The 21,725-nt window shown below is 47.1% G+C and overlaps 1 protein-coding gene across 1 annotated transcript in view; it reads left to right on the top strand.

Moving 5' to 3' along the window:
- HCN4 (hyperpolarization activated cyclic nucleotide gated potassium channel 4) overlaps positions 1–21,725 on the top strand; it is a 108,018-nt gene that overhangs the window by 68,487 nt on the left and 17,806 nt on the right. Inside the window, exons 3-4 of the mRNA XM_066635314.1 lie at positions 5,211–5,372; positions 16,440–16,658. Of these exons, the coding sequence (XP_066491411.1) occupies positions 5,211–5,372; positions 16,440–16,658 (381 nt within the window). The remainder of the gene's footprint in view (positions 1–5,210; positions 5,373–16,439; positions 16,659–21,725) is intronic.

Raw genomic sequence — 21,725 nt, 5'->3', positions numbered from 1 at the left:
GTTGCTTTTTATTCTCCTCATTAGGGCAAGACTTCCATTTACAGAAGGAAGCTTTCTTGCCCTTTACGGCCTCTCTAACTTGGCTGGTTAGCCATGCGGGCACCTCCTGAACTTAATCGAGCCCTTCTTCCTTTGCGGTATACACTTGCGCTGGGCCTCTATTACTGTTGATTTGAGCAACCTCCATGCTCTCTGTAGAGACTGGACTCTTTTTACCTTCCTTTTCAACCTCCTTCTAACCAGCCTCCTCATTTGAGGAAAGTCCGCTCATCGGAAGTCAAGGGTTTTTGTGAGAGATTTGCCCGGTAATCTTCCCCCGACGTGCATGTCGAAATGGATCGCAGCATGATCACTGTTCCCCAATGGCTCAGTAACATTGACATCTCTAACCAGGTCCTGAGTACCACACAATATTAAATCCAGAGTCACCTGTCCTCTGGTGGGCTCCATGACTAGCTGCTCTAAGGCACAGTCATTTAGCATGTCAAGGAATCTGGTCTCCTTTTCGTGACCAGAACACAAATTGACCCAGTCAATATAATTGAAGTCCCCGATTATTACAACCCTGTCCCTCCTTGTCACCTCCCTGATCTGTTTCCTCATTTCAAGGTCCCCTTCCAGTTTCTGGTCTGTAGGACGATAGCATGCCTCCAGTATTACATCATTCCTCAAGCCTGGTAATTTAACCCATAGAGATTCTATGGAGTCAAACTCACCTTCAATCTCTACTTTGCTGGATTCTATCACTTTCTTAACATAAATGGCCAGCCCACTTCCAACACACCCCTCCCTGTCCCTCCTGTAGAGTTTATAGCCCGGGATTGCAGTATCCCGCTGATTTTCCGCATTCCACCAGGTTTCCGTTATGCCCACTATGTCAGTGTTTTCCCTTGTCACTAGACATTCCAGTTCTCCCATCTTTGCTTGGAGACTTCAGGCATTTACATAAAAGCATTTGTACATGGAATGCCCCAGGATGGGCTGCTTATTAGCTCCTTTATCCCTGAATCCTCTCATTGTGCCAAACCGTCTATCACATCCCATCATGCTACCATTCCCAATTTCTTCTCCTACTCTGCCTTTACCTTGTTGTTCTCTAACCTCCCCATCCTCGTCCCATAGGGATGAGGAGTCCCAAACCGGATACCCCTCGGCTCCTGTCGGCTTTCCCCCAGGGATCAGTTTAAAAGCTGCTCTGCCACCTTTTTAATATTATGCACTAGCAGTCTGGTTCCATTCTGGTTCAAGTGAAGCCCATCCCTCTTGTACAGGCCCCGCTTGTCCCAAAACGTTCCCCAGTGCCTCACAAATCTAAACCCCTCCTCCCTACACCACCATCTCATCCACGCATTGAGACCCCTGATCTCTGCCTGCCTAGCTGGCCCTGCGCGTGGAACAGGTAGCACTTCAGAGAATGCTACCCTTGAGGTCCTGGCTTTCAGCTCCCTGCTCAGAGTAGACCTCTGTATGCACTTACGTATTTATTTTTATTGCCCTCACCTAGCTCCTGTGCACCAACTTGCTGGACCTTAGAATCCCTCCCTCAGGTTAGATTAGGTGCTAACTTAGGTAAAGCTTAGGTAAAGCTAAGCTAAAGGTAAAGCTAAATTTCAGTGTTAATCTAAGGTTGATTTAAGGTTAGAAGACAAAGAGTTAGAAAGAGTACACTTACCTTCTCCTTCTCTTCCTCTTCTCCTCTTCACAACTCAGGGAGTCTTCCCTCTCCTTCTCCTGTCTTTGTTCTCAAATTCAGAGGGGGGGGGGAGAAGTTGCAAAGATCACAGGTAGTGTTCGACCAGGTAAAGGGATGATGACAGCATGCAAACTGAGAGAAGGTAGGGTGCACAAAATAAACCTGTTTGGTCTTATTGATATGTATGGCAAAGTGCATAGTATTTCTTCAACGCATAGAACTTTAGAGGGAGAATTTTACTGTTTTCCTTGAAACAGAATTTGAACTCTCTGAGTGTGTGTGTGTTTGGAACTGTTTTGCAAAGTTCAGAGTCTAAGTTTTGCATGACAGATCTTGAAATCCTTGCCAGCCTCACTTTTGTTTCCACTTGTTCTTGAACACTGACTTTTCCTCACAGTAGGCCACCAGGCTAACAGGTTGTGAGATGATCTGTGAAATATACCCCAGGCTGTATATAAGAAGACATGTGGAAACCACCACATGGGTGAACAGTACTAGCAGATGGGCAAGGGTGACAAGAGACTGCTTGACAATCATTCTGTTATGTTCTTTGTTTACAAAGGTTGTTCCAGAGTCTTCAGTGGGTAGGTCATGTTCCAAACTCAAATGGATCACAGAAGTTCCACACCTGCCATTTTGCTTTGAGCTCAGGCCTGCACAATTTGAACAGTAGCTGGTAGACCTGTTGAGCAGTGGTTCTCAGACTTTTAAAAAACCCTAGGGGCTGCTGCCTGATTGGTGACAAAAGTGATTAGGCAGCAGTGCTCTCCCCCAGCTTGATTTAATCCTTCATTTCAATAGCTTAATTTGCCCTGTCATTTTCAAGAACCACCAAAAATTGGGTCGTGACCCACTGGTGGATCCTGGTCCCACAGTTTGGGAATTGCTGCCCTAGAGTCATCTCCCTTGTCATGTCCTCTACAGGGCCACAAACGTTCTATACTTGCCCACTCCTCTCACCTGTTGGGCTCTTGAACATGGGTCACAGGTTGAGGTGAGCCCCAACTCCTGACAAATTGATGACTTCTGCTATACTTCATGAGATGCTCTGTTGCTGTGCAGATGGCCTTTTCCATATGAACCTGCCTGCTCATGAAGATCATCAGGAGAGGCCATTCTCTTTGGGCCACTGTTGGCAGACATTCAGTAGATTTCTGCAAGAGAGAGGACCTTATCAGAGGTGACACCTAATCTGCGGAAAGCTGGCTTCCTCCATGCCACTTCTTAGATGTCGACTGAAAACATTCCTGTCCCAGAAAGCTTTTATTGCATTGCAGTCTGGCTTGATTTAGAGAGTACTGCCTGTATACTGTGTATTAATGTTGAGTGTATTGGGGGACAGGGAGATGTTGTGCTAGAATTGTAATGATTATTTTATTGTCTATTTTGTGAACCACTTCATTCATACTTTTCAAAACTGGGATATAAATCCAAGAAATAAAATCTCATGCAGGAGCTTACTAGAGGGAATTTGTGTGCTGCTAGAACTCTACCATATCAAAGTCTTTTTTTTTTTTTGTGGAGTTGTGGGGAAGAGAGAAAACTCTTGTGATAAACTTGGATGAGACTGAGCAATGAGGAGCAGTTGGCGAACACCTCCAGATGGGCTCAGTTCCGACATTACACCAATTCCTGCCTTGACACCATGTTATGCCTTGGGTATGCCATGTTAACTCCGTGCTCTCCTTTCTTCTGACTTGCACGCTGCCAATTCCTCCATCCCTGTTTGTGGACAAACCATAGTTTGCTCCTTCATTTGAACTTTGGACTAAAATTCAGGATCAAGCACACAAGCCCAGAGGTTCATTCCAAGATCATCAATGTAACAGCAAGCCATAATGTGGCCTTAGAGCTCTAAGCAGAGCCCAGGTCTTGGAAGAGAAACAAAAAGTAAGGCAATTGAATAGCATTTTCCCTGAAGGCTTGCCCACCAGTTTTCACTTCTTACATGTAATGACTGTGAAGCCTGGCAATAGACCCTCACAGTGGTGTGTATGTGTGTGTTCATCCTGCTTAGAATTCTAAATTTACTCAGGGCGCAATCCTAACCCCCAGCTTAGGCCCACACAAGTCTCTTGCGCTGATCCAGAGTACAGCTCAGGAGTTGGGAAGGCCAGCGCAAGGAGTTTCACTGGCCTCCCTGTGCTGGATCCAGGCCCGGCGGGGTAAGTTTGCATCGGTTGAGTTCGGCCAATGCAGGGGTCTGGGGGTGTGTGAAGAGGGCATTCATTTACGGGGTGGGCAGGCAGGAAGTGGGAGGTGGGGCCAGGATCCAGTGGACCCTGACCCCATTCCTGGGTGGTGCAGAGCGGCCCCTGGTCACTCCATTCTGCTTGGATCTGCACCACCTCGTCAGGTGGCGCAGATCTGAGTAGACCCATTGGTGCCAGTGCACCATGCCACAGGGTTCCCCTTGCCTCGAGTTGCACCACTTCTGGCCCCAAACGTGCCCTGGATGCAGCACAGGGCCCGCTGGTCTACCTGCTCCAGCACAAGTTAGGATTGTGCTGTCAATCTAAACCAAAAACGTATTGTTACTTTTTCTTTTGAGAAACATGTTAGCCACAAGAGACAAAGAAGTCAAACCAACTTCAGACTTGATGTATGGCATCCCCCAACCAAAGCAAATAAAAGTCCTATTGAAAAAATTCTCTTCTCTTCTATTAACACAGCCTGGGTGGCTTGGTTTGAATCTGAGCATGCTTCTGTTTTAATGACCGTCTATCTACAACCTTGCTGTACTGTTGTCAAGTGAACAAATTTAAGCTACCTGTTCTAGTTCTAAAATGCATACTGTAGTAAACCAGCTACTCACAAACAGCCCAGGCCTCTGTGGCCCTCATTATTTCTCTGTTGGGCTTAGTGCTGCACCACTTCACTTATGCACTGGCACTGTGGGGCTTCCCAAGACTCCACACATGCACCGGCGGAACCCCTTGAGACTCCTTTTAGGAATGTACAAGATTCCAGAGGCTGAAAAGTTTGAGAAACGATGTCAGACCAGAGTCTTGTAGTTACAGTGATTAGGCTTTGTCCTCCCATGAGAATCATGTCTATGAATGCTCTTACCCAAAGCCAGGAGCTCCCAAACTCCCAAGTATCACAAGGCAGTCTGCAGGGTGTTGCGGTCTGCCCACCGGCCAGCAATGAAACTGTGTCATGATGCTGCAAAAGTAGGTAAGAGACGTGACTTGGTTGACCGAGCTCCTGTGTGCAGTTTATGCGCACTGGGAAAGGCCCCCCCACTTGCCCTGAGCCTCTTAGCTATCTTTGCAGTGTCACATCAAGGTCTACGAACCCAGAAGTGATTGCCAGTCACTTGCAGGAGCAGCATGGGGGCTGTCGCAGGCCTGTAAGATTGGGAAGCACTTCACAAAGCTGTTCCTTGGTATGCCACTGATGATGGCATCATGCCCATTTGAAAGCAATTCCACATGTTATCTTGCTTCTGGTGCTTGCTTTTGTATCTCATGGTGCTTGTTTGGTAACCATCTCCATCAACATTGGCCTTTCCTAGATCTTCCACATGACCTATGACTTGGCAAGTGCTGTGGTGAGAATTGTGAACTTGATTGGGATGATGCTGCTGCTGTGTCACTGGGACGGCTGCCTCCAGTTCCTGGTGCCCATGCTCCAAGACTTCCCGGACGACTGCTGGGTCTCACTGAACCGAATGGTGGTAAGTTTTAAGTGCCTGGGTAGGTCTTTTGTGCCAGTTGCAGCATGTCAAGCACATCTTCTGAACAGCTATCCAGAAGGTCTGCTGAGTCTGTTGGGTTTCCTGATCTCCTCTGTTTTCTACAAGCAGGAAAGCATCTGTTGGCCAACAGTCAACCCAGTATGATTGGACCTAAGAGCATCTGTGTTTTCTATTCAGATCCAATCAAAATATGGATTTTGCAACAAACACCAGGAGTGTACTCTCACTTTATCTGGCAGTCCCTTAGGTTTCCTTATGGGATCACTTCTCACACATTGAGAACCCTACCGGTAGTTCTAGAGCACAGTCCATAAGAAGAACTAGGACAAGCAAGTACAAAGAAGGGCAGTAAATGTCCAAGTGATCAAAGCATTGGACACACAGGGAGTCTAAATTTGTATTGTCTAAAAAAAGAGTGGGCTAGATCAGGGCATGATCACAGCCTAAAAATACTTTAACATTAGCCTCTTTCTTCCACCAAGCTATTTGCAGCCTCTGTGAATGGCAAGAAGCACTGTTTGAAGAGACAAAGGTTAGCAGCAGGAATATTGCTCAGAGGTGAAGAGCTAGTCAGCTGGGTTCCAGGGAAGTGGAGCTGTGAGTTTTTTGCTATTTGTTTTGGTTGCTGTTGCGTGTTTTTCTCTGGTCAAGAGAAGGTGCTGTTGTCCTGCTCATGCCAATGAAATTGGAGGATAAGGTTGACTCAGAACAATGAGCTTTCTCGACTGTAAATGCAAGGAAGATGTTGCATTCCATAAATCACTGTGTCCCCACATGGGACAAGCAGGGGATGGTAGGGGGTCAAGTTCAACAAAGTTGGTGAGGGATCTGGAAACCGTCCAGTGAGGAACAATTACAAGAGCTTGGTATGTTTATCTTGGATAGAGAAGACTAAGGGCCCAATACTATACCTGACCAACCACTGTTGCAAAAATGCCATATGGCCCTTCTGCACCTGCGGTGAGGGTGCGCTTTGCTTCTAAGGCCCAAGCCAGTCAGCCTGGGCCTCAGTGCCAGGATGACATCACAGTGCCAGGAAGACATTGGTGGCAGTAAGTGTTCCCATCACCAGGCAGAGAGGATTTTCAGGGCAGGAAAGGCTAGGTGGAAGGCGGGAAGAAGGCAGAACTGGGCAGGGCGAGGGTGGGTCAGATGGAGGATCAGACCCAGGAGGGGGAGGGGGAGACAGTGGCAGACTCTGCCACTGAATCCTATGCCCTCTCCCAGCCTGCAGAGCCCTACACAGGCCTCTTCGGTTCTGTGCCAGCAAAATAGCTGGCGCAGCTCCAGTGTGGCCCATTGGGGCCACAGTGGCTTTACCCAGGGTAAGGGAAGAACTATTTCCTTACCCTGAAGAGACTCTGGCACCTCTCCCCCCCCCCGGCTCTACTGCTCCTCTGGGCACTGCTGGGGGATAGGGTTGGGCTCCCCAAGAAAATATGATAGCATCTTCAAGTACCTAAAGGGCTGTTATGCAGAAGAAGGAGAGTACTTGCTCTTTGTGGCTCAAGAGGGCAGAACTAGAATAAATGGACTGTTGCTAAAGGGAAGTAGATTTAGGTTGGATGGAAGGAAGAATTTCCTGACTGTAAGATCTGTGCAACACTGAAACAGTCTGCCTCATTGGAGGTTTTTAACCATAGGCTGGACCTGCCAGGGATGCTGTAGCAATTTCCTGCACTGTGCCGGGGGTTGGACTAGATGACCTCCAAAGTTGTATCCAACTGTAGCATTCTATGATTATGTGATGCACCAGGACTAAAATAAAACTATCATCTGATCTCACCATAGCAAGCCATAGGACCTCAAGACAAATTGATCAGTAGCTCTGCCCTGCTGCTTTTGCTGTAGCAGTACAAGCTGAGACTAACGTCCTGTCAGTTACAACGTGGTGTTCTGTTTTCACTCGAAAGCCAGTCTGGTAATGCCTTTCTTAGGAAGAACCAAAACGACACAGCTTTGAGTTAACTAGGCCTGTTCATTAGGTTGTGCAAAGTGCAAAACAAAAGGGGGAGTTAGTCATAATGTTATCAACATCTGAAGTTGATAGCTGACTTAAGATAGAGTGCAGGAGGAGTTACACAGACATAAACTGATCAACCTCCCTCGTGACAGTGAAAGTTTGATGCTTTAAGGCCCAAATCCTAACCCACTTTCCAGCACTGGCATAGCGGTGCCAATGGAACATGTGCTGCATCCTGCAATTGGGTGGCACTCACGGAGGCCTCCTCAAAGTAAGGGAATGTTTGTTCCCTTACCTAGGAGCTGCATTGCCCTAATGTCGGTGCTGGAAAGGGGGATAGGATTGTGCCCTAAGTTTGATAGACAGCTGCAAGAAAGTTTGATACTATTCTGCATGAAATGTTTCTAAATGGGTTCCAGACCAATTAAAGTGCCCAACACCAATTATGCACCATTTCTGAAAGTCAGTGTCTGAACTAGAACTAAACCAGAGTGTTTAAAAATGCTGATGAATCTGAGCCGTAGGCTCCGTTTTGCTCCCCCCCTCCAGGAATGGTTCTAAAGGGAGGGGCCGCTTGCCCGCCTCACTGAGGCTCCCTGCCAGCCTGAGCACTCCACCCCCCTCCAGCTATGCCACCCCTTAGAACCAAGAGCCTACATTCAGCTGTATCGCCCATCTCCAACTTGCCATCAAGCATTCTCTGTGAATGCAGGTTGATGGCTCACCATTCTATTCAGTCTCCAACCTGTTGTTGCCATCCAAGAAGCTTAGTCATTGCATTGGCCCAGCTTCTTTCAGGTCTGTCAAGGAGACATTATTGACCCCTGGGGAAATCCGTTCAACAAGATGGGAAGCCCATCATTAGCCTTGCTGGTGGATCATCTTTTGTGCTTGTCGAGATTCTATTCGAACCTTTAAAAACTCACGGTTTTTGCTTGCTGTTTGAGATAAGAACAAAAGAAGGGCCCTGTTGAGCAGGCCAGAGACCCACCTAGTCTAGCATCCTGTTTCCCAGACTGGCCAACTGTGGAAGGAAGCCTGCAAGAAGGAGAGAAAGTCATACCCTTCCATTCCGTAGATGTAGATGCTAACACTGGTACAGCTTATTTAGTGCTGAGGCACTTGGGTTTGGCACATTACAAATACTTTGCTCTGTTTTCTGTTTATTTTTTTAAATTTTTAAAAACCTCATTTTGTTTCTTATTAATCCTTTTGTCTCTTTTTTTGGCAAGATCTGTGTACAAGCATATCACCAAATCTCCTCCTCTGCTAAATGCATTGTGATGGGGTGTGTGGGAAGGAGGCTGTGCTACCTGAAGGCATTGTCAGCTTTCAAGACAGGTCCCTGGTTTGCAAGTGCGCAGAATGTGGAGAGCAGCATTTGGGTGATGCTTGCGTGGGTCTGGCTGTGCTATGCATTTTATCTGCAAAATGTTTTTGCAAATTGGTCACACTGGGCAATAGGTGGCTCACCTCCATGCCAGATGGTCATGAGGCCTTCGCCACCACGAACAGCTCTTCTGCGTTGCACTGAACAGATGACATGGTGGTGAAGAAGTCGTGTTTTTTTCAGAGTTTTAATGCACTGCTTTGGCACCCGGGGAAGTTTTGTCATGTCATGTGATGTTGTGATGTCACTTTTGAGCTCTCCCCGGAGGAGGGAGTGCGAAACCACCAGCACCTCCTCCATAACTACGGCAGAACCTGAAATAAACTATGTTGAAATATCTCTGTTTAATCAAAAGTTATAGCCAAAAAACCAGCGGGTGTGGGGCAATGGTACATCACCACACACAGGGCTCCGGGCGTTTCCTCGCCCACTGCATGGGAGGAGGTCCATCGTAGGGGTGACACTGACTTCCCATGCTGCACCTAGAGTTTGCTGGGTGACACAAACCCTAGTGAAACCACTGCTTCCTGGTGTGTGTGCCAGCCTTGTTCCTTATGCCCAGTCGCTGAGAATCAGTTCCATTCCTGGCATGGATAGCCCAAGTCTGGTTTCTGTTCCTTGGTCACTTAGAGTGTGATGGAGTGTTGGAGAGTGGGACAGACCAGCTCCAAACAAGTGACGTGCTGGACTGCAAATGCAGTTACAAGGCACACCCTGTCCACAGGCTTCTATTCAAGGGAGCATCTTCCAGTCTTTATCCATTTGATTGGTTGTTGCTCCAAATTGCTTTCAACCCCTGCTGACCACCCTTGGGTTAGTTGGCACAAGCTCTTCGTGGCTTCTGTTGTCAGCTGCACTCTTGACCAGTGGCATAGCTAATGAGCATGTAGCCCAGTGCAGAGCTCAAAATGATGCCCCAGAAGTGATGTCACAACCGGAAGTGACATCATACCCGGGCTTTTTAGAAAGTGCAAATTGGGGGGGGAACCTGCCTCCTCCCCCCAGCAGCTCACCACCCACTTGATCTGCCACCTCCCCCCAGCCAGTGGCATAGCTAAGGCATCTATCTGCTACCTGGGATCAAAGAAGATTTTGTAGCCCCCCCCCCACGACAAAATCAAATTTAATTAAGTAAATAAATAAAAAGTGTGCCCCTTATTGGTTAAAGACACTGTGCTGGGGTGAAGAGGAGTGGTTATTCTTTCCCTGCTAAATATAAGAGGAGCACCACTTGAAAAAGTGCCTCTTTACCAGTTAGCAGGAGTAGCTGTATTGTGATACATGGAAGTGAGAGCTGACTCATATTAACACCTTATTGGTTCCATGCTGTATCATAACAACATCTCATTGGCTCTCAGAACAATCAATCTAATGGGTCAGTTTTGAGTTGAGAAAATCCACTTTTTGTTCTATAAGGCAGTTGCATTTTCATTTTCTGATTAATTGGCCATAACTTTTGATATAATACAGATATTCCAGTGGGGTTTGTTTCATTGCATTCTGCATTAAATTACCTTTCCAATGATATATAACATGATGTTAGTATTTGTACATACCAAATTTTTTTTTTTGTCAAGCTCAGCTTGTTGCCCCCCCAAAGCTTGTTGCCCGGTGCAACTGCTACCCCTGCACCCCCTTAGCTATGCCACTGCTCTTGACAAGGGATCAGCCCTAGTGCCTCCCCCCACCTTGACTGTCATTGTTGCCCCCTTCTGTTAGGGCCATGCATATGCATGTACACAGACAACCTATCTTTTTATATCCCCAGCAGCTTGCATCACTGCCACCCCTCCTCCTCTTCCCACCATAGAAGAAGTGAGCAGAATAGAATGGTGGGAGACAAAAGACATTTCTCAGGGGATGTTCTAGGCTGCTACCACTCTATTCTCCACACTTCCTTTTCCTAAGTGGGAAGAGGAGAATAGGAAAACGGGCCCCAGGGACCAGCAAAGGAGGTAACTGGGGAGTGGGGCAGCCAGGCATGCTTAGAAATGGGCTATGTCAGAATGCCAGATACAAGGGAGGGCATCAGGATGCAGGTCTCTGTTATCTGGTGTGCTCCCTGGGGCATTTGGTGGGCCGCTGTGAGATACAGGAAGCTGGACTAGATGGGCCTATGGCCTGATGCAGTGGGGCTGTTCTTATGTTCTTAGAGAGCATTTGGTTCACCTGTTGTCGTCTCTGCTGATCCCCTGCTTGAAGCAGCCACCTTCGCCCAGCCTCATCAGTGTGCTAGGGCCATCTGGGTATCTGAAAAAGTCTCTCTCTAAGATCAGATTTATCACTGCAGTGGTGTGTCTAAGGTATGGCAAATAGAGCATGTGCCCTCGGCACCACTTGAAGAGGACACCACTGAGCAGCAGCTTCCTGGCCAACTCTCAGCTTCCGCCAAGCCGCTGCAAACCTCCAACCACAGCGCTATGCTCAGAGGCCTGCAGCGGCTCAGCAGAAGCCAAAAGTCAGCTGGTAAGTTGCTGGAGGAGGAACAAGGGCAGCAGCCACATTGCAAAGCCACCTCCGCCCCCCTCCAAACCTGAAAGTGCTGTTACGGCATTGCATGATGCCGCATCATGTCACGTGATGTCATGACATCATCGCCCCAGGCAGTGCCGCCCTTGGCTGCTGTTATCAGGGCAGCAACTGTGATGACAGCTGGAATACTAATGACTAATCGTGCTGAGTCAGCAATAGTAAATGTAGTACAGCAGAGAGGGATGGCCATGTGCTGATAAGGGAAAGGAATGGGAGAAGAAGCATTAGATGCCCTCCATCCCAGTTTCCTGTTCTGACAGGAAGTGCAAGGCAGACTTGCAGAAGCAAGGGATGGTTTGCTGTATCTGATTGCTAACATGGTCCTTGGATGCACAAGCGCCAGAGTTTGCCCTTGGGTGACAGCCCTTTGTTCCCTGCTTAGTTTTCAAAGTCTCCTGTTTAGCTCCAGCTAGTGCAGCTTCCCCCGGGAATCATTGCATTGGCACGAAGCCAGCACACAGCCGCCACCTCTCCTGCATAAAAGCAGCAGCACAGATGTGTCATGAGGCTGCAGGAACAATCTGTTCATTAAAACAGGGATCTATTTTTGAGGTGCCATCAGCTCTGCACACTCTCGCATGGACGCTGCACACCAAACGAGATGAGGAAATGGCACGCCGGCAACATTTGCCACCTTCACAAAGGGCCTTTTAAGCTGCCGGTGGAGAAGTGACGCCATCTCTCCGAAAAGAATGTTGGTTTCAGACTGGAACAATCTGGGTACAAATCCTCACTCAGTCGCGAGGCTCCCTGGGTAGCCAGCTGCCAAGTGAATAAACCTATTCCTGAAGGTTTTTCAAAGGGATGAAACCATATATGCTGTCTGAAACTCTTGGGGAAGGGGAGGGGGGATAAAAATAATAAATTGAAATAAAAATAGATGTGAATGCAACAGACACAGAGGCTAAGGGCGCAATCCTGACTTTCGTTTAGGCTGGCACAAGTCCCTTGTGCCAACCAGGAGGGTCACAAATGTGCCACTTGTGCAAACGTGTGACTTGGGGAGGGAGGGTTGCGTTGGCTGAGCTCAGCTGACCCAGGGGTCTGGGGAGGGCAGGAAGGAGGCAGGGAGGAGGTGGGGGGAGACGTTCCAGGGTGGGGGGAGGGCGGGTAGAGGGTGGTCCCAGGGGCGGGCAAATGGGCAGCAGGAAGCAGGTCTGGGATGCAGCTGTAGTCCAGATCCCAACCCCATTTCCCGAGCAGCGTGGAGTGAGTTGAAGCTACTCCTTTCTCCTCAGACTTATGCCACCTCCCGAGTTGGTGCAAGTCCGAGGAGACCCATTGGGGCCGTAGTGGTTTCCCCTTGCCTCTCACTGAGCCACCTCTGGCCCCAGTCTTGATAGCAGTGTGCCTTATCAATTGTAAAAAAACTGATGGTTTGCTTGGACCATTTTAGAGCCTTGCTAGTGTGCTGTGAGATGAAAAAGGTTGAAAATCCCTGGTCTAGACCATAAGCCCCTCAGGGCAGGAACTGTGTAAAGCAACATATATGCTGATGGTACTATATTATTAACAATAAGATTAATAATAGAGAAAAACCCTTATCTGTGTAAAGTCACTACCGTGATGGCAGGTCTTGGCTCTACTAGAATCCTGTCCATCAGTCAGGATGGCCTCATCTTCAGGTGGCTTCACTCCAGATCTTTTCTTTCTTTACTAGGACATTTGGACCAAAATCACTGAGGGCCCCAGCAGTGGAAATCAAATTCTCCTTTGGCATCTCAGTGGCAAGAGAGAATACACCTGGATTTCTCCCGCTTTGTTAATAGACTTAGCCTAGACAGGTTGGCGCCAAATGAGTGCCGACTCTTTGTGAAACCCTGAAGTTGGGTGTGTGTATGGATCTTTTGTTGGGTTGTCCATTCAATAAACTGGAATTCTATCACCTATCAGGACAGACTGTTCACAGGGTAACTCAATCTTAAAGCTTTGCCAGGTCACTAGTTTGCCTGAAAGACATGCACCATCTCCAAGTGCCCAAACCTTACTTGACCTACCTGGTGTTGTAAAGGTGACTTGACATGAGCCTTACCATCTGATTAACTACTCTTGAGTTACTCAGAGTAACCATCTGAGTAACTTTTCACTTGTTGGCCTTCAATAAAAGCTGCCTGGGAGTCTTCATTTTGACTTCCCTCCCACTGGTCTTTCAGTTCCTGATCATCCATAGTGATAACAGACAAGAATGACATGATTATTGTTCACAGTTATTCTGTAACATTTAAAACCCCAGAACTCATGTTGTTGCTGTGTTTTTTTCTGTTGCATTTTTCCATTCTTCATTTTCACAGCAGTTGTCACAACAGGTTGGCTAAAAAGGTACTACCTTGGTGAACTTTATGATGTAAACTACAGTGTTTCCCACATCCGGTCCTACCCGCTCCACTCTGCCACACTGACAAAATAAATAATTGTGTCATCTAAGCACATTTGATTGGTTTGTCTTCTGTTCTCAAAATAACCCAGAAAGACTGAGGGATCAGTTATTTGTGTTCTGAAACTGAACACAGAACACAGTCAAAACCCACTCACAGCGTTTTTTGCAAATGTTTTCAGCAGTGCAAAAATACTGTCTCTTCTTTTGGTGATTGTTTCCAGAACTCCTGGCAAAAATATTCATCTTTATTCAATGCTGACCTTACCTGTTCTCTTTCTCAATGGCCTTTGCTTGCCCTCAGTGATGACATGGTGTAAATTGGGTGGGTTTGCTCTTCTAATCTAGACTAATCTAGAAACATTGCTTTCAAAAGCAAGTTGAAACCTTGCTTTCAACTATATAGTGGGGGCACCAGTAAAAAAAAGGAAGGAGCACAGAATGGCCAAGGCTATTTCAGTATGAAATTCATCCCATAAGTTAGATTTCTGAAATAAAAATTATGCTGCACTTCCCATTAATGCTTCCATCCTAACATAAACAGAAGTGAGCCCATGCGGAACTATTCGTTTGATTTACTTAGATAGATAGATTTGATTTGATTTTTTTCTTACTGTCAGTCTGGGTTTGTGATAACTTGCCATTCTTTCAAGTTATCCCAGAGGTCCAGCTGTGGTGGTGAGTTGTGTGGTCATTACTTATCTGAGTGCTACGTTCTCCTCCCACTGGTGCTGTCTATGTAATGGCCTTCACTGATGTCAACCTGTAGCCAAATATGGCTACGTAACATGATATCATTGAGTCCCATGACCATGATTGGTTGGGGTGATTCTTGTGACTATTTCAGGAGAAAGTAGCAGCCAGGGGGGAAAAATAGTGCCAAAGCAAGTACAGCAAACAGTAAGTAGAATAAGGCTTCAATCCTAACCATACTTTCCTGAGAGTAAGCACCATTGAACAAAATAGGACTTACTTCTGAGTAGAACAGGTTAAGATTGTGCCCTAAGGCTGCAATCCTAGTAGTGGTTCCCAAACTGTGGGTGTGACCCAATTTTTGGTAGTTAGCGAAACTGACGAGGCAGGTTAGGCTACGTGCATCAAGGATTAAACAAGCTGCTACTGGGGTACCTCCACTGCTACCCAATCACCATTATAGCCACAGCCCTTGACATTTATAAATCAGGCAGCACTCTATGACCTCTAAAAAGTCTGGGAACCACTGCTATACATACTTTACTGGGGCTAAGTTCAATTGAACACCATGGGACTTAATTCTGAGTAGACCTGCAAGAATTGCATTGTAAGACATGTGGCATATTTGCACAATCAGTGTTTTCCAGGAAAAATATCCATCTCGCTGAAGTTGCTATTTCTGACTCAGAAGTTGAAACTGTAAAATATTCATCGCAGCCTTGGGGACTGTCACATTCTTCTGTTTGTCCAAGAGCATTTTAAAAATGGACTAGTGAATGCAATGGACAGCTTAAAAATAAAGGGTGTGTTTTGCAAAAAGCCGGCAATTGATTGCCGTGTGACGAACTCCTGCCTAGTTTTTATGCTCTGATTAGATTATTACACTTGCTGTATCGTTTTTCTCCATTCCATGGGTTTCAGGAAGAAAGATTAATTAATCATAATTTAATCAAGGGAATCAATGGGGAAGACGGATGCCCGTTAGCCGAATGGTGGGATCAATTTGATGAACATCCACTTCCTTTGCCGGGCTGTATAGATTCTCATTATGTGAACAAAAGCAGGGGGTTAATACGCATTAAAGTTATCCTACTCTACATTCAAGGAGTCGGAGCAGTCTGTGTGTGTGGCGGCAGGGAGGGGGGAGATTCTAAATAAATGCAATCAAAAGGAACTTGCAGGATTTTTAGAGGTTGTTCTTGCATTGAGGGAGAACATTTACTCATGTCTTGCGGTTTCATTTGAATAAAGGCAATGAAACAAAGTGTACTGGAAGCCAAATCCATGAATCCAATGGTGACAGTGTGCAATAGAGATTCATGGATTCAGATTGACAGTGAGACTGGGTGTTACGGATTATTTTGTGTATGTGTGTCTGCATATCTGTGTGCGAGACTGGGGTTGTGCAAATCTGTGCTATGTCCCAAAACTTACTTTGTCTTTTGTATGCTTCTCATGCCAAATGCATTTACATGTTCAAAGAAGGAATTTCTGACAATCCGGGCTGACCCATTTATGAGGTCAACTAAGGCACTTGCCTCAGGTGGTGGATTCCAAGAGGGTGCCACCCCGCCTCTGTCACATCAGCCTTCCACCTCCTGCATTTGAAACGGAAGAGGAGCATAGTGAAGAAGAAGAAGAAGTGAGGAGAAGAGTAGAGTGGTAGGCTAGAGCATCCCACTACTGGATGGTCTAGCCCACCACTGTCTTCAGCTCCAGGCTTCCTCTTCCTTTTCAGTTCTTGGGGATAATGGAGGTAGCTGATGTGCTGCTGGGTAAGGGGAGAAATATTTGGCATGATAGAACACTGAACATTATGCAGGAGATAGCTACTGTCATACTGCCTCTGGTGCTGGGTGGTCTCGGACTGGCCCTGCTAGTGGTCTGCTTGCAAGTCTCAATGCCAGGCAGAGAACCGATGAGCAGAAATGGCCTCTTCAGTCATGTGGTGGCATGGGTCGTGAGGAGTGCCATGCATGCCGAAACCCAAATGGCTTCTGTGTGATCGAGATATGTACAAAGCCACCCTCGCAAAGAAGGTCTCCTTGGCTTTTCCACCTTGTGTCCTGTAACTCTGTCTGTCTGTCTCTTTAGAATGACTCCTGGGGGAAGCAGTATTCCTATGCGCTGTTCAAGGCCATGAGCCACATGCTGTGTATCGGCTATGGGCAGCAAGCCCCAGTGGGCATGTCCGATGTATGGCTCACTATGTTGAGCATGATCGTCGGCGCCACCTGCTATGCCATGTTCATCGGCCACGCCACAGCCCTCATCCAGTCTCTGGATTCCTCTCGACGGCAGTACCAGGAGAAGGTAAGCATTCTGCTTAAGCGGGGATATTCAGGAATCAGGTCACCCTATGAAGGCAGAGACAATTGTAGGGCACGCCAAAGGGAAGTAGGCACTGATGCGTTATTCCTTATCCCATTCTGATCACTGCGGTTCCCTATTGTTCATGCAATCATGGCGGCTCTAGAGTGTTGAAAAAGAACGGTCCTTTCCCATTCTTCTAAAAGAGCTTTGAAGAGGCAACAGGGAGAGCCTAGCGGGGGTCCTCTCTGAAGCAACCGGTGCTTTGCATGATGAGAACATTGGGAAGGTTGATTGTATCACATTTTCTAAGTCTAGGTAGCAAGCACACTCAGGGACTTCCTATTGGCCCAAGTTGTACAGCACAAGGTAACCATGAAAAAGCAGGCTTTTTTTCCCATTCCTTAGGAATCCTAGAATGTTAGAGTTGTTAGGGCACCTTCGAAACCATCTAGTCCAACCCCCTGCTCAGTGCTGGCAACTGTTACAGCATCCCTGACAAGTGGACAACCTCCAATGAGCTTGAGGGAGTGCCCACAACTGCATAAGGCTGGGCAGCTCTTGCAGTTAGGAAATACTTCCATGTGTCTAGCCTAATCTACTTCCCTGCAGATATCTTATTAACAGGTCATTGCTTGGAACGTGCCCACAAACCTATCTTAAAGAAGGAGGTTAAAAAACCAAGTTTTGTTCTGGCCTTAATGAGAGCCTTCTTATGTCTTGCATTTGAGATAAACAGCGGAGTGTCAAAATCCTGATTAAGAGTCACAGTCTGGGGGGGGGGGCTGATCTTGGGAAGCTGCCTCTCTTCTTCCTCTAGATTTGGCCCCTCATGAGAATGAACTATACCCTCCCCCCCAGAATCCAGAAACAAAGGTTAGCGCAACACCTCAAACTTCAGTAGACTGTCAAACAGGAGTTCTTGGGAAGCCCAAGGAAGGAAGCCTCATCTTGAGTTAAATCTTAGGAATTGTTCTGGATTGAGAGCTCTGTTCTTTGGCATTACAAAGCCTGAGAGCACAGTAGCCCTGCAGTCACTGTTGGGTGACATGAAAAATCCATGGTCCAATTCCCATAGTCCAATTTGCCCCACCTCCAGTGGCATCGCCAGGGTAGTGCAGGGGGTGCAGGCTGCACAAAATGATGCACATGGGGGGGGCGATGGCACAACTACTGGCCACAATTTTAAAAAACTTGGTATTTTTGAATAATATCTTCATGTTATATATCAATTGATGTGCAGTTTCATGCAGAATGAAACGAGCCACATTGAAATATTTCTGTTCTATCAAATGTTATAACCAAAAAGCCAGCAGGGCTGGGCAGTGGTACATCACCACGCCCACTACCCAGGGCACTGCCTTGCCCACTGCTTGAGAGGATGTCCATCATAGGTGTGACACACTGGCCTCCTGCACCAGGTGACACAAAGCTAGTGACACCATTGCTCACCTCAATGAGGGGTTTTAGGCCCCTTCCAAAAAATGTCATGAGACCCAGTCTTGGATCTCCCACTTTACATGAACTTTGGCCCAGGGATCCTACCGGTGCCTTTGGAGCATACAACCAACAGTATTTTAAGGCAGCAATTTATAATAGACAAAAAATTTTTAAATGTGCCAAATTTAGAAAGCCCAAGCACAATAAGGAGACATTTCTTTCTAGCAAGTAGTAAAGACCGAAGAGAAGTTTTATTCGGATGTGTGAGTCCCTGATTTTAGAAACTAGAATGGCTAGTCAGGGCTTTTGGGGGGAAGGTTAATGTTTTAAGTGTCTTGGGGTGGCATTGTGGGTTTTAAGTGTTGAACTGATCTTTTGTATGTACATTTTGTCTGTGTGCCTCTGCTTTCCATAATGTTGTTTTCCATCGTCATTGGCATCCTTCAGTCTCGGGAGACTCTGGTATCGCGCTCTGAAAAGTGGTTCTGGAACAGCATCTAGTGTGGCTGAAGAGGCCAATTCGGGAGTGACAATCCCTTCCACACTGGGAGCAAACCTAGTCTGTCCTTGGTGTGTCTCCCTGGCTGTGGGCCTTCCTGTTTTCCATATAGACGCATTAAGTCTGGTCTGTACACTTCTGAGTTTTGTCAGGAGTCTCTGAATTATTTTCAAACTTTTCTGACTATACGGGTCCTTTTTTATGGTTTGGTGCAAGCAGCTACTGTCTGAATGGCAGAATTGTTCCTCCCCTAGTCTCTTGGAGCCAGGGAAGCTGTCTCTAGCCATGAGCAGCATTGCAATCTGTTGCTGAGTAAGCTCAGTTTCCCTGCTCTCTTGGTGATCAAAGCCCTTGTCAGTCATCCATTTGTGTATGAGTAAGCCCATGGAAGAGGCTGCGTGGGCTTGCTCCCAGCATCCTGTCCCAGGCACAAGTGGGCAGGAGATGCTGTAGGTGGTTAGGACCATGGACAGCTCACTTTAGGGCTGCTGAGAGAGGTCAGCTAGATACAAAACAAACTAGAGTATGGAGATTGTCCAATGCTGCTTCAACAAAAGCCTGAAGCCCACTGCAAGCTCCAAGAATTCCTCCGGTAAGGTGGGTGTCTCAAGCGTTATCTCTCCAAGAGAAACTGCTTGAGCTTAAAGATCAATGCTGTATTTCAGCATTTCTGGGCAGGACGTCTGGTCTAGAGGGTAGAGCCTCTGTTAGCCCAAAGATAACATCAGAAGGTTGCCAGTTCAAGGACACTGGCAGCTCCCTGAACGGCTGAGAATGGCGAGACCTTGAAGCAGCTGACAAGCCAAGCTGAGTGATTCCACCTGCTCTTGGTGTGAAGAAGTGTCTTGGCTGCCTTCCATGTGAGAGATGGAGCTGCTTGTCAGCCTGCCTGGGAGAACTGGAGGCCAGAAGTGAGACCAAACCAGGAAGATCCATTCTGAAATGTTGTTGGTTCTTGAAAGAAAGAACTTCTATAATTGTAAAAAAAACCCTTGAGGGATTTAGACATGCCTGCCTATGTAAACCGCCTTGAATAAAGTCAGAGGAGTAATCTGATGACCAGAAAGGCAGTATATAAACACCTAGTTATTATTATTATTAGTTATTATTTGGGTCGGGACCCACTTGGACTGCAAAATATTCAGGGGATGAATAGAGTGGTGTTCTTTTCTCTGTCACACCACACCAAAACCAGGAGGCATTAACTAAAGTTGAGTGTCAGAAGAGTTAGAACAAACAAAAGAAAATATTTCTTTACCCAGTGCGTAATTAGTCTGTGGCACTCTTTGCCATGGCCACTGACGTTCCGGGGGGGGGGGGGTGCAAAGCACTAAGTTTTGCAGGCTCCCAAACGCCAGTGTCAAGTGGCCCCTCCCTCTAGCCTTCAGAGCCAGTCGTGGCTGTCAAGAGAAGGTTTTAGAAGGTTTTAGAAGGTACGTGCAAATTTCTGATTTTAGAAGTAGGCTACCTTAAAATGCCAGCTGCATGGGAGTGGCACCAGGTGTTTTATCGTCTTGTGTGCCCCCTGAGGCATCTGGAGGGCCACTATAAGATACAGGAAGCTGAATTAGATGGGTCTCTGGCAGGGCTGTTCTTATGTTGGTGGGTTGTGATCCGATTTCCGGTGGGTCCGGCAGAGCTTCCAATGAAAACACAGGTGACAGAAAGATCAGATAACTAATTGCCTCAAGCCCTGAAACTCTTCAAAAACAAGATAGCTGCTAACTGCCCTGCAAAGAGCTCCCAAGGTGATCAGTTGATTTCTGGGGACCACATGTCAGGGGAAGCTGAAGGATGCAGAGGAGGGGACTGAGAAAGACAGAAATATACAGAGCAGTATTATTCCAACACATCCTGCATGGATCCAAAACTGTGGCGAGGATGGTTTAGTTGCAATCATTGAATGGTGCCTTGCAAAATACATTTAGAGAAATATATTTTCCTGTGGTGCCTGCAGAAAAAACTGCCAATAAGAAGACACCATTCATTCAATTTCCCATTTCAAATGATGGGGCAAATGGCCTAAAAGCTAATGCTGTAAATATTTCTTTCCGGTCTTGCTAGAACAGACAGAATGAGAACACCTGGCGCTTTGCGCTCCCTCCGTTCGGTTCAGTCCCCAGGGAATGTGTGCCCATCCAAGAATATTTTCAGCAGAGACAAACGGCTGTCAACAGGTGTGCCGCAGAGTGGATTTTCATTTTATTTATTTGTTAGTTTGTTTTGGTGTCTCTTTGCTGTTTTCCTGCCCGCAGAGGGACCATCAAAACAGCTTACATAAAAATAAATTAAAATAATGAACATAGAAAGCAGCATCACAGCATTTTTGGAGAAGAGGCTTGTGCTGTTCATGCACTGGGGATTTCACAGGGATGGGAAAACCCAGCAGGGCTTACTCAAGTCAAGTCTAGACTCGACGGGCTCATAACGGGGGCAGTTGAGTCACCCTTTTGTGTCTCGATAGGACTCAAGTCGAGTCCCCCCCCCTTTAAAAATCCTGCCACGGAAAAAATGGAGCTGCTCCTCAGCTCTGTATGTGTGTGTGTTTGTGTGAATTCACTTTAAAGACTCCCTTGCTGCCCTGCCCCAAGAGGGTGGGAGGGACTGCAAGAGAGCGGGGACAGAATTGGCAAGAGGGAGGAGGGTCTTGCTCAGCAGCTGCGAGGCTTACTAGGACGACCCAATCCTGGGCAGCTCTACTCAGAAGTAGTCCCATTTACACTGGTCATTCAATGAAGCTTCACCCACCCAAGTAACAACGGAGCTTGCAGCAGCCATGCCATGTGGTTGGCAAGCACAAATGCTACATACTGCCTCCCTCCCCCTTCCTGGGCTTGTCTAACCAATTGTAAGGCAAGGACCCCCTTGGGCTCCTCCTCTTGTGCCCAATGATCATCAGTTCCCTCCTTCCTATCAGAGACCTGCTCCTACCTTTCCGCCTCCTATTCATAGCAAGAGGAAAGCATTAACCCTTCCCTGCCTCATGACTGGAACTCCCTACTGCTTGCCCGGTCTGAATACTGGCCCCATGAGGTTTTTCACACCACGAAAACAGTAAGCAAGCACACCCAGACCCAAGCAGACTCGAGTCAGCATGCGTGGGGATGAGTGTCGAGTCAGGGTCAAATACA

Source organism: Tiliqua scincoides, chromosome 8, assembly GCF_035046505.1.
Source record: "Tiliqua scincoides isolate rTilSci1 chromosome 8, rTilSci1.hap2, whole genome shotgun sequence".
Lineage (NCBI taxonomy): Eukaryota > Metazoa > Chordata > Lepidosauria > Squamata > Scincidae > Tiliqua > Tiliqua scincoides.
Note: the sequence above shows the minus strand (reverse complement) of the source record. Positions and strands in the feature narration are given on the sequence as shown.